At 39.0% G+C, this 15,996-nt stretch overlaps 1 protein-coding gene across 1 annotated transcript in view; it reads left to right on the forward strand.

Annotated features, from left to right (window-relative positions):
• Window positions 1-13,291: 13,291 nt before the first annotated feature.
• Window positions 13,292-15,996, forward strand: part of HUNK (hormonally up-regulated Neu-associated kinase) — a 73,224-nt gene continuing 70,519 nt past the window's right edge. Inside the window, exon 1 of the mRNA XM_072398155.1 lies at window positions 13,292-13,449. Coding sequence (XP_072254256.1) covers window positions 13,349-13,449 — 101 coding nt within the window. The 5' untranslated portion in view covers window positions 13,292-13,348. The remainder of the gene's footprint in view (window positions 13,450-15,996) is intronic.

Genomic DNA, 15,996 nt, shown 5'->3' on the forward strand with positions numbered 1-15,996 from the left:
TGGAATTTCCTAAATTCCTACTACAAGGCCCTGGAGAATGCAGAAGAGACAATGTATATTCTTTTCTTTTTCATGATTCGATTTGATTTTTTTTTGTTTTGGTATAAGCTAAGTGTCAGACCCTCTATCACAGCCGTCTGTGTCCCTATTAAAGATTTTACTTAATTTCTTTTCCCTAAGACAAAATTGTCACCGTGTCAGAAACTGAAATTTCTCCAATAAGGCTAAATAAAGCAATGAAAAGACTTTGCTAATATTAAAGGAGCTCTGACAAGCTAAATTATTCGTTCATCTGGCATGATCTGGATGGTGTCATGATAATATCCAGACAGTACAGAGTGTGTATGGGAGGCCTGATAGAAGCAGATAATATTTGGTCTTCTGCATGGCATTAACTGCAAGTTTTTGACATGTACAAGAATAGGCAAATTACCAGACTGGGCGTAAGCTCACTGCTGCCCCCTGTATGACTCACCCTCTCCAAAGCCCGTAATGCCTACACAAGGGGTGCCCGGCTTCTTTCAAGTCATGACACACAACGAGGACACATCTAATGTCTGTAAAGCAAAGCACCATAGAATGAAACCTTTTGAAATGTCTTCCATTCTACAGATTGTGTTACTGACTATCAAGCTGTGAGCCCTGTAATTGGATAGGTGGTTATATACTGCGAAAATAAGGAGTAATGAGTCAGACACACATTTGCAATTATAAAATATATATACTGCTAAAATCTTACATCATTTTTAACATGGTAAAGTTATTTCAAAGGTAATTTTTGCTGCATGTCAGAGATTTCCCAGCTGTACTTTATTACTGCCTCTAGATGTCCTCATTCTGAAGGCCTGAATTGAATCAACCCACTTCGTTTGAGCCCAGATCAACCTGGACCCATCCCAGCCTATGACTGAACAGGGAAAGCAGCAGCAGGACAGTGATGTGCTCATGTATCTGTCTTATTACCCTAAGACCATTCTTCTTGTTAGCACATGAATTGAAAGAGAGCCGTAACCCGTAGTTACGGGAAGAGAGTCCCGTAGCCGTAAGAAATTAGGCACAGGGTCTACATGACAGGGGTGGGAGGCCTAGCCCAGGGGTGGTAAGGGTTAATAGAATGTAGTAAGACTAGAGGGAGCTGTGGAAGAAAAAGTTTCCTGCTGGCCCACCCCTTTTTTTTCTGATAATTATATTTTGAAAGTGTGGTTAATTTTAGCGGTTGGGGTCTGAAGGCAAGGATCCAGTGCATTGGTAAAGAGTTGGAATTTGGCAGGGGGGATCCTCTTTGGTGGGGTCTCCCCCTTTATGGTGAACAGATGATTATGGCTCCTGAGGCAGTGCTAGGCGGCTAGGGGCCAAGGTGGAGATGTTGGAAGAGTTAAAGACCTGTTGGGTGCAGATTTTGCCTTCTGAGACCTGCAGCCTGGTTGTTTGGGTGTATAACCGGGAGTATGGAGTTTGATATCATTATAGATATTGTTGTTATGGTTAGGTATTAATAAAAGGGGGGAATTAGGTTGTTGGTTAAATGGGATATATTCAATGTAATATGTTTGCATTATATAATCCCGGTTAGGTAATAATAATATTAATGGCGTGATATGTTATGTTAATCTATCCTTGCATATCAAAAGTGTAAAGGTATTTATTTATTTGCCATTTATTTATTATTGGATATTTGTTAATTACTTGAATGGTTAATTTATTTAATGGTGTTTAAATTAACGGCTGCTTGTCAACCAATTTGAATCCAAGATTGGTGTCGGGGTATTTAATGGTAGGGGAGTGGTTGGTAAGCAGGTGGGGGACGGGGGGGGTGGAGGTTCAGGTTCTGATTCTGATTCTGATTCTGATTCTGATTCTGATGGTGATGATGATGATGATGATGATGGTGGTGGTGGTGAAGGATGGGCTAGAAAGTCCGAGCTACCCTCGTCATGGCCCCTGCTCAAACAGAGTAGAAAAATAGCAATTCACTTAAGCTAACCTGCTTGAGAGGAGCTCACAGGGCAATAAGTCATACACAACAAATGATGAACACACACTGGGCTAAAAATGGTGATATATGGGCAGCTGGTTGCTCAGTGGTTAGCACTGTGGTCTGTGCAGCACTAGGTCTCAGGTTTGAATCTTGGTCGGAGCACTACCTGGGTTTCCTCCCACATTACAAAACCATACAGATAGGTTAATTGGCTTCCCCCAAATTGGCTTCCCCTCAGACTTATTATTATTATTAAACAGGATTTATATAGCGCTAACATATTACACAGCGCTGTACATTAAATAGTATTAAAGACATATGACTATGGTAGGGACATTAGATTGTAAGCTCCTTTGAGGAACAGCTAGTAACATGACTATGGACTTGTAAAGCTCTGCATATTATGTCAGCAGTATATAAATACTGTGTAATAATCATAAATGTCTGAAATTGGTGCTTAAAGTCTTTCCCTGTGGTGCAACCAGCTAAAACCTTGAGTTATAAAAAGGTCAGAACTCCTTTAAGGATTTAATTGATGCCTGTGCCCCCTTTTCAGAAATTTCCACTGTCATTTTGCTCTATATTGTGTAAATATATTATATAGAATAAATGTTGCCATGTTTATAGGTATTCTGCATTGTTCTCATATGAGCTATATGAGAGGTTTAATGCTGCAGGTTTGTCTGTTTTCCTTAATAGCCACATAATCAGTAAGAAGCATTTTGCTGTAAGATTCCGAGATCACAAACATCTGATAATAGCGAGTGTTCTCATTTGCATGCAGTAATTATGTGCCCATCCAAATAGCTTCCAATTGTTCACCTGCCAAAGCAAAGTATTGTTTTCTGAAGCCTCCAACAAATAGTTTTATGCTTTTTCGCAGAGATCTGTTATCTTTGCCATATAGTCCTTATTACCTTTATGTTCCTGTGCTTGTTTTGCAGCCATGCCTCCATTTTTTTGCTATACCTTTGTTACTATTTTTCAGACATAAAATTAAATATTGTGCACACCTATGCATTACATGTTAGTGGTTTGTTATTGGCAGAATTATAGGCTCTGTGCTACGTAGTGTTCTTGTCTATATGTTCTATAACTGTTTGTTCTCAATGTCTGTGTGCGTCTGTGTGCTGTGATTGTTCTGCATGTTTTGTACTTTCTATGAGGGTGCTGTCTATTGTCAGAAAAGATCATGTCAGCATGCATAGCCAGATATCAGCATGAGCATTTGTGCATGTGCACTGTTTGGATAATGTTTTTTTTTTTTGCACATGCATGTTCATACATCCTATAATGTGTGTATGGCATGTTCATTGCTCAACGAGGCGCCAAACAACCTACCAGGCTTAGGTCCTGAAAGGTCTGTAGTTGTGCACCTGTTTCCAGCAATTCTTTAATCTGATTATGACTCCTTTACCCACAGTTTGTTCATTTAACATTGAGCTTTAATCCCATCTCACCTGTTCTTATGCCCCTATACTGACCTCAGCTCATCCAACAATTGTATGTCCTGTTACTCTGGTACCCACAGGATGCTGATCAGACCTGTACTTGACTTTGTCCCTTTCTGCTCATCTATACTATCTTACCCATTTTTTGCTGTTCTAGGGTAGTTTATGACCCCTTCTCATCCTTATGCCATATGACAACAGCAGTCTAAAGTTCCAGTGACCCTAAAATCATTCACCAACTTTCATTCCCCTTTATTGTCCTTACACTGTGTCTTTCTACCCAGGATGCTGTGAGAGTGGCCTCCTTGTAATCCCAGGCTCCCCATCTATGTATTTGATTTTCCTGTTAATACTGTGTAATATGCTGGTGCTATATAAATAAATAAAGTATTATTAATAATATTATTAATAATAATAATAATAATAATAATATTTATATTAATAAGTCTGCATTTGTTCAGCCCTCGTGTGCACCAACTAAATCTGCATATAGTCTGTGATTACTTTATGCTATGTATGTGGTGTGTGCTCTGTCCATGTGTTCTGAAGACAGAATGGTATCTTGCTTACTGGGAAATATCCACAGGCAGGATAATTCCTCAATAAGACACAGACGTTGGATCCAACTTTTTAACCAAATTGGTATCGTTCCTACAAAGTTTTTAGGTCATTTGAAGTGTAAGTAGACAATGGCGCTCCTGAGCCCTGGTAAAACAAAAGTAACACAAGCTCATGGAAAAGCAGGGAGTGTTGAAATATTGATTGTACAAACAAGAGGCAAAACAGGAGGGTAAAGCGAATAATAGAAGGTGGCCTGGTAGCATACCATCAATGTGTTTTTTGTCTGCTGGCATGTGGGCTATGAATGTGCATATTTTCTAAAGCAAACCTATTACTTGCCCAGATCTTGAAAGCACAGATTTACTTTAGATGCATACAGGGAACACAGCCTGGCTGCTCAATGTTTATTTTTTAAATCCAGGTATTGTTGTAGCATGCCAGTCCACATTACTTTTTTAATAATCTGTGAAGGTGTTTGTTAAGGGATATTTCTAAATATACACTAGTCAGCCAAACATTAAATCCCCTGACAGGTCAAGTAAGTAGCTTTAATTATCTCCTTACAATGGTACTTGTCAATAAGTGGGATATATTAGGAAGCAAGTAAGCTTTCAGCTCGTAATGGTGATTTTAAAGGCATTAGGATTTGAATGACAAGGTCCAATTTGTAATTGTGAGTCAAATCATTCCTATTTAATGTAATATGTTGGCGCTATATAAATCCTGTTTATTATTAATAATAATAATAATAATAATAATAATAGTTCCTAAAAAAGTGTCAGGTCTTTGGGATGTTCCCAGTATGCAGTGTTTCCTAAAGTGGTGGTCTATGGAATGACAATGGGTGAACAGTTGTGGGCACCCAAGGACACGTTGATGTGCTTGTGAGTGGAAGCTAATACAACTTTATAAAACAGACACAGTAGAAAAAACAAAACTTAATGCTAACCATTAGAAAATATTGTCAGAACACACAATGCATTGCATCTGGCTGTGTATCGGGCTCCATAGTACTGACTGCATACTGGACCTTGAAGAAGTAGAAGAAGTTAGCCTGACGTGATAAATCATATTTTTTTTAGATCATGTGGATGGCTGGGTACGTGTTTGCTGTTAACCTGGGATAATATGACACTGGGATGCACCATGGGAAGAAGAAATCTTACTGAGTCAATGGGAATGAAAGAATCTGCTGCTTACATAGTAATGCCAGGTACCAAAGGACAACTTCAGTGGTCTTATGGAGTCCATGCCTCAAACGGTCAGAGCTATTTAGGTGGCACTGAAAGAACCTATATAACTTAAGGTAGGTTGTTTTAATGTTCTGGCTCATCAGTTAGTGGAAGTTTAAGGAAATCTGTGATGAGAGAGACAAGCTCCTAAACCAGACCAAATATGCAGCGAATTACCTCCTGAGATAGTGGCTCAGAAAGTGTTTGAAAGCATTTAGGTCAAAGTAACAGGTTTGCTTCAATCCTTACCCCCTGCCTAGTATACGCAGTACTTACCTTTTTTACACTTCCAAATAGTACTTCCATGTATGAAGGAGCGTAATCACAAAATTGTAGACAACCAATCAGATTTTATTCTATCCAGCCTTTTCTTCTGTGAAACCAACCCCATTATAAGGCTTCCTCAATGAGCAAGAGAAAACATAAGTGCATCAATTAGATTTATTTTTACTTGTCAAAGTGCTTCATCTACTTCTTTGTTAAATACATTAGTTATTCCATTTTGAAAATATATGCAAAAATAGTAATTTCCTTTTCTAAGAATATAAATGTAATATTAGTTAAAAAAAAACAAACAGTTCATTCTGGTACAGACAGCACTAAATATAGAAATACAGAAAGCTGCAACGATTAGAATAAGCTGACAAACTCCAATCAAACTATGTATATTTTTACTTATATAGAACTCATAAAACATTACAGTGTAAATGTAATTAAACAGATGTATACAATGAAAATAAAAAGAATGACCTCTAAAAAGATTAATAGAAAAAAGTAAAATATTGGTGCTATTGGATAAGTGCTTTAAAATCTATTTTCTATGGTATATAAATTAGTTAGCCAATGAAAGGCATCAACAGTCTTATAATAATTTATTCATGAAGGTGTTTGGTTGCTATTGGAAGACTGTTGTTCTAGGCCTGCGTGATATCTACATTCAATCCTTCAGTATTTTCTTTGTATGGGTGCCTTTGTTCAGAATTTTGGTTCATCACTAAAGACAACTTTCAGGCCATGGATGTTCAGGCTGACCAGTTCATTTGTTGCCCTTGTTTGCTTCCACTGGAGACAGTAGTAGCTCCACCATCTGCCTGGATTGGAACTCATATTGAGATATTCTCAAATGCAGGTAGGTGAGTTCGAAAAGATGGGTTATAAGTGATATTTTAAATGAGCAGAAAGTAGGAGCAAGCTCAATAGGACGAGGAAGACCATTTCAGAGAATTGGAGAAGCTCTAGAAGAGATCTGGAGCTATGCGTGCGATGAGGTTATGAGTGAGGAAGTCATTAGTACGTCATTGGAGGAGGGCAGGGAGCGGCTAGGGGAGTATTTTTCTATAAGGTCAGAAAGGTAAGTGGGACAAGAACTGTGGAGGGATTTGAAGGCAAAGCACAGGAGATGAATTCGATTCTAAGGTGAAATGGAAGCTAATGAATAGAACTACAAAGTGAGGCAGCAGAAGAGGAGCAGTGGGGAGGATGGATGAGTCTGGCTGCAACATTCATATTAGATTGTAGAGGGGAGAGTTGGGTTAGTGGAATACCAGGGAGGAGGAGGTTACAGTAGTCCAGGCGAGAGATGATAAGAGCGTGTACAAGGAGTTTGGTGGGCTCTGGGGACAGCTAGTGGCAAGACCATGAACTGTAAAGCACTGCATCATTTTTCGGCTCTACGCAAATACTGTGTAATAATAACTAAGAATCTAAAAACAACGAAAACCCCCATCCAATTAGGACTTAGAGGACTGTAAGAACCATCTCATACAGCTGCTCAGTGTTTTTATCAGTTTGATGTTAATGTCTATACATTACGTTATGTGTATATGTAGATAAAGCTTCTAGCCAATCCCTCCTTATATCCCCGGATCAACGAGCCCTGCTACCGATGCTAAACAAATTAGAGCAGACTTTCTCAACCTTTTTACAATGGAGGAACCCTTAAAACACTTTCAGGTCTTCGGGGAACCCGAACCCCTTCAATAATTACTATATCCACAGATCACAGTACATTACCATTGCGGTCAGTAGGAAGAATGTCACCCTTACAGATAGCCAAAAGGATCACTGGTGTCCATTAAACTGACCTTAGAGGCACAAATTGCTCATTGCCAAAGAACCTCTAACAACCTCTGGAGGAACCTTGGGATTTTCAACCAGCCATTCCTCCATCAAGCTGCTGGTCAGATCTTCATACCTCCCAACTTCACTTAAATGTACCTGAAATTAGTACGAAAAATGGATAATTTAAACTGGTATTTTAAAAGGTGTGTGAGGGGGTGCTGAGAAGTTCCTGGCTTTGCCCAGAAAGAATGGAGCCCGAGTTATGAAATAACACATTTATTCATCATATTCCCCTCTGAGACTCATGCACTTCCTCAAATTCGGGAAAAGATATTAGTCTGAACGTGCCAGGTCAGGTCAGTAGGGGGGATGGTGGACCTATTGGAAACCCAGGGCCTTCAATTTGGCAGCTTCAACGTTGGATGTGTGCGAAGGTGCATTGTCCTATAAAAAAACGATTCCTTTGGTCAACTTTCTATGGTGTTTTGTCTTAATTGCCTCCTCCAGCTGGTCCAGGAGGTTAGCATAATACTGTCCGGTGATACTAGAGCCCTGAGGTAGGTAGTCCACCAAAAGAATACCGTCTTTGTCCCAGAAAACAGACTCCATGTCTTTTTAGCCCATTTCTGGGTTTGGAACTTCTTCGGCCGTGGGGACCAGCTGTGGTGCCATTCCTTTGACTGTTCCTTTGTTTCAGGGTCATATATGTTGAGCCAGGTTTCATCCTCAGTCACTAACCTAGCCAAAAAGTCCTGTGCAGCTTCAAAATGGGCCCAAATGGCTTTGGATGCTTTAACTCGTTCCTTCTTCTGATCACTGTTCAAACATTTCGGCACCCACTTCACTGAAAGCTTGCGCATGTCTAGGATAGTGGTGATAACAAACCCAACACGCTCCCCTGAGAGGTCAAGTATCTGGGCTATCTTTTTAGCGGATATTCACCGCCCTCAATATTCAGCTTATGGACAGCAACACAGGTTGCCGGTCTGTTGAGGTTGGGGGGCGCCCACTGCGGGGCTCATCTTCAACGGTGAAATGCTCAGTCTTGAAACAAGATATCCAGGTTTTGACAGTGCTGTAGGAAGGACACTTGTCCCCCAGTGTTTGTGAATCTCAGTGTGAATGTTCTTTAATGACTTTCCCTGGAGAAACAAAAACTTCACGGCGGCCCGTAACTCCAACGACGTGAAACTTGCTTGTGCCTCTGCCATCACAGCTTCTCACTAAAAGAAAAAACAGTTTTAAGAATCACAAAGACCTGATATTTGCACAGTTACATACTAAGATATTAGGCTGTCATATACCCCACACTCATCTTTCTATTTCATCTGGAAGGGGGCAAAGCCAGGAACTATTCCGCACCCTCTTGTATTTTCACCCTTACTTTTCATTTACACTGGATTTTCAAAATACCAAATGCAGTAATTTAGAGGTGTTCTGTGTGCATTTTTTGGATTTAGTTCCAGATTAAATGAGGAACAGTCAGGAGCAGTGTGTTCTGGAGAACATTCAGTACTACTATGTTGTAGAATACATTAATTTGAAAATAATCTAAATCCAAAAACAAAATTGTAACATTTTGCAGTTTACCAGATATTGGATGCGGTTACTGCATCAGACCAAAAACATTTTCAGCAAGTACAGAATTACTAGACAATCTTACCTGAAATGCTGTGTCCTAGTCACCTTATTTAATTAAAAGCACAAATATTTTGTGTAGACTACTAGAACTATGAATCTACAAGATAATGGAAATGAAGAAAGGCAGACATATTTGGAGTCTAGCCTTTGTGACCACCATGGCTGATCACATGAATATAATGTGAAAAAAGTGTAGGAAAGCAACTGGATGTATGGAGCTTGAAAAGAGATACCTAATGCAGCCACCATGTCTATGGATCAGTGAGCTGCAATATATTATGTTGTTATATATTATTTGTTCTTTGGTTTAGATAAAGCTTTAAATTAAAATAAGAATGAGTATAAAGGTCCAAAAACTAGTTGAGCCATAAGAACTGGCCTGGGCATGTACATTCTATTCTAAATCCTGAATGTTCAATGCACTTTTCATGGAATTATTGCTGGAAGTCATAACTGCATTTGGCCTAACCTATCTATGTCCCTCTTCCTAGAATCAGAACAAAAAACGTAACCCAGAAGGGGAATAAAACATTGGATAATTAAATGTAACTATTGATTTACGGAAGATAAGAGTGTTAATTTCTCTTGGTTTTAGCAGATGGATGACAAGTATTTATAAAAAAGCAGAGGCTCTGTTCATCTACAATAGGGAAAGACACCATCTGCTAGCAGGCACATTTTGTTGCTTAGATAAAGGCAGACAAAGTTAACACAGCAACTACTCAAATTGCTGGAGGAAGACAGAATATTGTAGGTGTCTATTTCCTGCTATTTGTCTCTCTTATGATAGAATTCCAAAGGCACTTCGTGTTTAATAGAAAGAGGAAGGAAAAGCAATGTGCAAAGTGACTAAGATATAAGTAAGGTACAGAGTCCTGATGCACAATTTAAGCAGACCTTCACTTAAATTAAAAAATTGATATTTCTAATGCTCAACCCTTAGCAATAATAAAAGAGTACTGTTTTACTAACCTAAGTATTGTTTTTATTTCATGCCCTTACTTTTCTTTTTACTGCTGCAAGTTTATTCACAATGACTTAAGCTCTGACCATAACATAAAATCGTGAAAAAGCCTGAGTCTCCACAAAAAGCAAGGATGACATTCATGCAAGCTGTATCCAGTTCAAATTAGGCTATACATGTGGCAGTGAACTGATGTAATGCATGATATTACCGAATTCCAATACAAATAAAAAAAAAAACGGAAAAAGGAAAATGCTTTTTATTGGCTAGATTTTTTTCTTTACTTTTTGGAAGCAGCATTTGTGTTTATTTTTTGCAAGCTGACGACACAAGAAGTCATTAGATGCACAGAAGACTACTCTTTAAAACCCAGTGGGTAAGGTAGAAAATGTTCGATTACCACCTAAGGCAGGGGTGCCCAACAGGTCAATCGCGATCTACCGGTAGATTGCAAAAGCAACACAAGTAGATCGCGGGGCCCTGCCTTTTAAAATAAACTCTACCGCACACAGGAGTTATTACGTGCAACTTTTTACTGTTGGTAGATCATTTTGACTTGGTTATTTAAAAAGTAGCTTGCAAGCCAAAAAAGTTTAGACACCCCTGATCTAAGGTATATTGACAGTTTCTAATGAATAATGTAACTGTGAAAGACCACCTAAATTTTTGTATGCTTATAGAGACCCAGGAAGAGCGATGGCACTGGAGAGGGTGGATCTGACCTACCTACCGAAAATTAACTTGCTGGGCTGTTGCTAATATTACATGTTCATGGGTTGAAGGGGTCTAAGATGACACCTTATCCTATGAATGAAATATCTCCAGCAGTGCCAACTTTAGGTTCTGTGAATTGAGCAGGAAGCACTCATGTTGCTGTAAAAGATGGTGGTAGGATTGTGGTGGGAGGAAAGTTTAAGCACCATAGGACCACAGCAGATACTATCCAATGGTATATGCAGAGCAAGGCACTGTTGCATTCATGTTTTTCCTCCATTTTTACCGGCTCTTTGAAACATCTGACGTTGAAGTGAAAAGGGGCTTGTTCCAAGGATGGCCATGTGCTTAGCCCTAAAAAGACCCATTGGTCTGCAGGTAAGTGAGGAGTGTAGTTACATATAGTAACCAGATATTCACATCAGTGAACATCTGCTATTCAAAAATTGAACATCTTCAGTTCAACATGTTTAAAAGATGAGGAGTTTGATGACTGATGGTTCCAAGGATGACCACGAGCTTAGCCCAAGAAGGACCCATAGGTCTGCAGGTAGGTGAGTCTGGAAAAAAAATGGTGTTAGAAAAAGAACAACCATATTACCATGTTAATACCACTGCTACTGCTCCCTTTCATTCTGCTAACCAACAACTCTAAATTCTCACCGCAGGTTTTACCCAACATTGTATAACACATGTGAAGTGACAACTTCTGCAAGCAGCTTTTTAAATCAATGACTGTCTAGCATTCATGATGTACAGTAGGTTGGGTAGCCGGGATTTTTGATTTTGAATTACTTTCCTCTCTAAGTATACAGCTGGTTGACTGTCCCGGACAAGCTTATATTTATTATACAAAAGTACAATGGATGTGCAATGTACAATAACCCATAGTCCACTGGACTGAAAATGTTGGTATGATGTGTACCTGCAGGTTGCACATCCCTCTTTGCCCCATACTGTATGGCGAGGACCACCTTTATGATAAGACATTAGCAGGTCCTGTACCCCAGAACAGGAAGGGTCTGCAACATAACACATTATAGATGTAACACATTACATTACTTTTCTTTGTTGACCACAAAACTACAACTAGCCCCAGAAAAAAAAGGGTAACCTTATGGAGTCACTTTCAAGTACCATACATCTTTTTCTCTGCAGGCTGTCACATGCCAGACTGTTTATATACAACAAGCAACCTAGCACCTAAGCCTATTGCAAGCTTTCGGTCAGTGGTCGCCAACATTTTCGGACCCACAGACCACTAAATTTACCGGCTCCGAACCGTGCATGTGCAGAAAGCTGGTTGTCACTCAAAGGGGAAGAAACTTCCCACATAGTGACGTCATGATACCAGAACCCCCCCACTCTCCTATCGCAGATCTGTACGGGAGACGTGGTCCGTGGCTCTGCCGGTGTGCCCTCCCTGCGGGGTCCTTCTCCTGGGGGAGATGCACTGGCCAGAGCCACAGACCACAAACATTTTCTTGCAGACCACTGGTTGGAGACTGTTACTTTAGAAGCTGCAGAAAAATAGGATCAAACCCTTCTCCTTTCCTGGTTGGAGAATACCTAACATCATCTAGTCTAGCCTTTTTCAATATTTTTAACATGAAAAAACTTTCAGATCTTCAGGGAACCCATACTATAATTATTATGTATATTAGTATGGTGATCAGTGGGAAGAATGCCTCCTAGACAGAAGAATGTCACCCTTACAGATCAAGGCAGTGGGAGTGAATTCACTCCAACCAATCCCACTGCTCTGATTGGCCAGCATGGTTTAATGCTTTTTTTTAACTCTATATCATTTATAAAAATGTTAAACAGTAAAGGTCCCAACACTGTGATAATGTGATAAAGTTTGAGCAGTGAGGGAGGGCTGTGGGTGGGAGGAAGGTCAGGAGTGGTTGTCAAGATCAACCTGCCACACACAAGATGGCCGCTTCCATACATATAATGAATGTTTTATGGCAATGAATGTTTTATTTAAGTTAAGACACAACCAGCACCCCTAAGGGGAACTAAAAATCCAGTGCAAATAAGTGTGTATAGATATCTAATATTATGCCCGATGTTAGAGTTTAGGTCCACTTTAAGGAGAAAACTGAAGCGGGGGGTTGTGATGTTTTCAGGAAGCAATGCACAGCACCCTTCCAGCCCTTATGATCTTACAATGATACATATTGCAAAGTATGTATTATGGGCAGGAATGTTTATAATAACCATTTCATTAGCCTACTGATGAGGGAGCGAAAAGAGTAACCAAAAAAGCAAAATATAAGCAGATTAAACTTCAGCAAGCTGCAAGCCATTGTCTAAATCCAAAACTCCTTTTTGGGAAGCCGAGGTTTCACATTTCTGATATACATTATCCTATTAAATCTCAGCACCCCATCCACCATTCTGGTCCAAAATTTCTCGTGACTGGCTTTTATGTTCCCAATCCTCTTTCATTGTCTGTGGCGGTGCGTGATCACCCCATTATTTTGTTGTCTCCATCTTGTGTTCCTTTTCGTCTGTTGCTAAGCAACAAGATACCCATGTCTGTTATCCCTGATCCATACAACAGCTTCTGTTAATATGCAGGAAATCTTGCAATCTCAGTCGATAATGTGACTTTTTTAACCAATCAGAATCTGGCAGCGTCTTTTTGCTGGCTGCAAGAAATTTTCCCTTTATCCAAGGGAGCTGGGATAGAGGGCTGCACATCGACCGATGCCACACAACTAGTCACATCACAACAAGCATGGTTGTCCTAACTACCCTGAGATCACCCTGCATCCAGGAAAATAATGCCAAGGAGCTGCCTCTGGACTGGAACCTGGAGGAGGATGAGCAGGGCAACAAGTAATAATGCATTTTATTTCTTTTGCACCAATTATTTGCAACAATGCATTAGATTGAAATATATTATCAGAAGCAAAGTGCATTATTTTTTTAAAACTCCTGCATTCATTTTCTTTTTTCATTTCCATGGAGAAAATGTATATTCTAGTAATTTGTTATAGATTGCATATTAGAAATTGAACAGGATTGCACGCTTTGTGTGGTACCAAATACTTTTTCATTGCATGCTTGTTTTATTTTGTACAGCACATGTCATGAGATTAAAGAAAACCTGTCATGAGAAGTTTCCACTGCTGACTTCTCATTCTCAAATTCATAGCTGCCTGGCTGCTATACGGATTCTAAATAATTCTGGTGTTCACTTGCTGCATGCTTGTCCTGAGTCAGAATCAGGCAGCCCAGACTCCAGCCTTTGCAGAATAAAGTCTGCTTTTTTCATGACAGGTGCACATTAAAGGGGGCAATTCCAGTTCTTGGGGACCACCAACCTGGAGCAAAGTTGTGCTCATTGGGGACACTTTACAAGAACAGTAGCATGCAATCCAGGGGCAGATGTGCAGCTGATATTGATAGCATCCAGGTACCTAAAAAACATGCAATATGAAACAAGGGTATATTTATCAAGCAGTGAATGTAACATTCACAAAACATTGGTGGTTATTCAAGCACCTGAAAGATTCACCTGCAATGAATGTGTGGTTCATATACCCCTTATAATTTACCACCACATTTATTTGCCCCAAAATGTGTCTGAACCTGGACAACATGCCCTCTCTGTAGATCCTGAGAATTGGTTTTAGAGTTAGTAGAAATATGATATTGTAATATATTGACATGTGCATTGCACAAAAGCAAAGCTTTACAGCTATAGCTGTGGTATTATTATGTGCAGATTAAACTAATTGCCCTCCCTGAATTCAATATTCACCCCTGCGAGACAGCCCAATAGTACAAAGCGCCTGGCTTTGGCCACGTTGCCAGTTTTGTCTAAGTACTGATTATCGCTATGATGGTTTGGCGGGATCCCAGATCATTTCCACTTAGCAGAGTCGTGTTTTCACGCTGTGTGAATTGCTTTTGTATTGTTACTCATTTGTAAGCTGCTCCTTTTGTTCATTCAGGAAGACTAATTTACTGCCAGTAATAATAAATATAATAATTCTGGCGTAAAGATGTGATATGTACCGGCATCCCTGGAGCTCCGGCGAACTAGATTGTAGTGTTCTGGGTAACAATGGATTTTTGTGTGCATGACATATTGGGTGCTAGGGGTGTTTTAAAGTCTCTATATTGATTCTTTGTATGTTATAAATAAATGATTATTGATTATATTAATGATTATATTAATCAGATATTCATATTGATTACAATAATGCAAATAAAATAATAATGCAATAATGCAAATATTTATATGTATAGTGTGCAGAAATCATTATATGCAATATATGTATCTTTCTCTAAGATTGCAATGTATCTCTTTCTCTCTCTCAATGTATAAATTATATTTATATTTATTTATTCCCTATTGTTACTGAGGAACTACAAATCCCAATGTAACATACTTAATATTGTTGGCACAGTATGGCGGGCATGGCTTCTGGACAATGATGCTGCCCAAACCTTCTCTTCTCCTTTACTGGGTGCACAAGTTCTGTTTAGATATCAGACCTTGCATTACATGTAGGAGTATGTGATTTCAGCATGGTTTGTGCTGGGTTTTCTTTTGTACAGCAATGTTCTATATCACATGGAAGTGCACGTGGAAATGTGACTTCAATGCTATGAGTAGGCAAGCAGATGACCTGGAACACGTTGCATAGGGTGTGTGGAGCTGATGCTGGAGCAATGCACATTGAAACTAACTGCTCAAAATGCATATATGGAGGATATATGGAGTACGCACATTAAAATTATTAATAATAAACAGGATAGCGCAAACATATTAGGCAGTGCTGTACAATACATAGGGATAGATAGAATATAGACATACTTATAAAAGAGTGATAGAAAGATCAATAAATAGATTAATAAGGAAGGAAGGAAGGAAGGAAGGAAGGAAGGAAGGAAGGAAGGAAGGAAGGAAGGAAGGAAGGAAGAACAATAAATAGATTATAGATACATTGATAGAAGATATATAGATCAATGAACAATTAATAGATTATAGATACATTGATGGAAGATGTATGGATCAATGAACAATTAATAGATTATAGATACATTGATGGAAGATATATAGACCAATGAACAATTAATAGATTATAGATACGTTGATGGAAGATAGATAGACCAATGAACAATAAATAGATTATAGATACATTGATAGATAGAAGATATATAGACCAATGAACAATAACTAGATTATAGATACATTGATGGAAGATATATAGATCAATGAACAATAAATAGATTATAGATACATTGATGGAAGATATATAGATCAATGAACAATAAATAGATTATAGATACGTTGATGGAAGATAGATAGATCAATGAACAATAAATAGATTATAGATACATTGATGGAAGATAGATCAATGAACAATAAAT

This window comes from Pyxicephalus adspersus, chromosome 1 (assembly GCF_032062135.1).
Source record: "Pyxicephalus adspersus chromosome 1, UCB_Pads_2.0, whole genome shotgun sequence".
Lineage (NCBI taxonomy): Eukaryota > Metazoa > Chordata > Amphibia > Anura > Pyxicephalidae > Pyxicephalus > Pyxicephalus adspersus.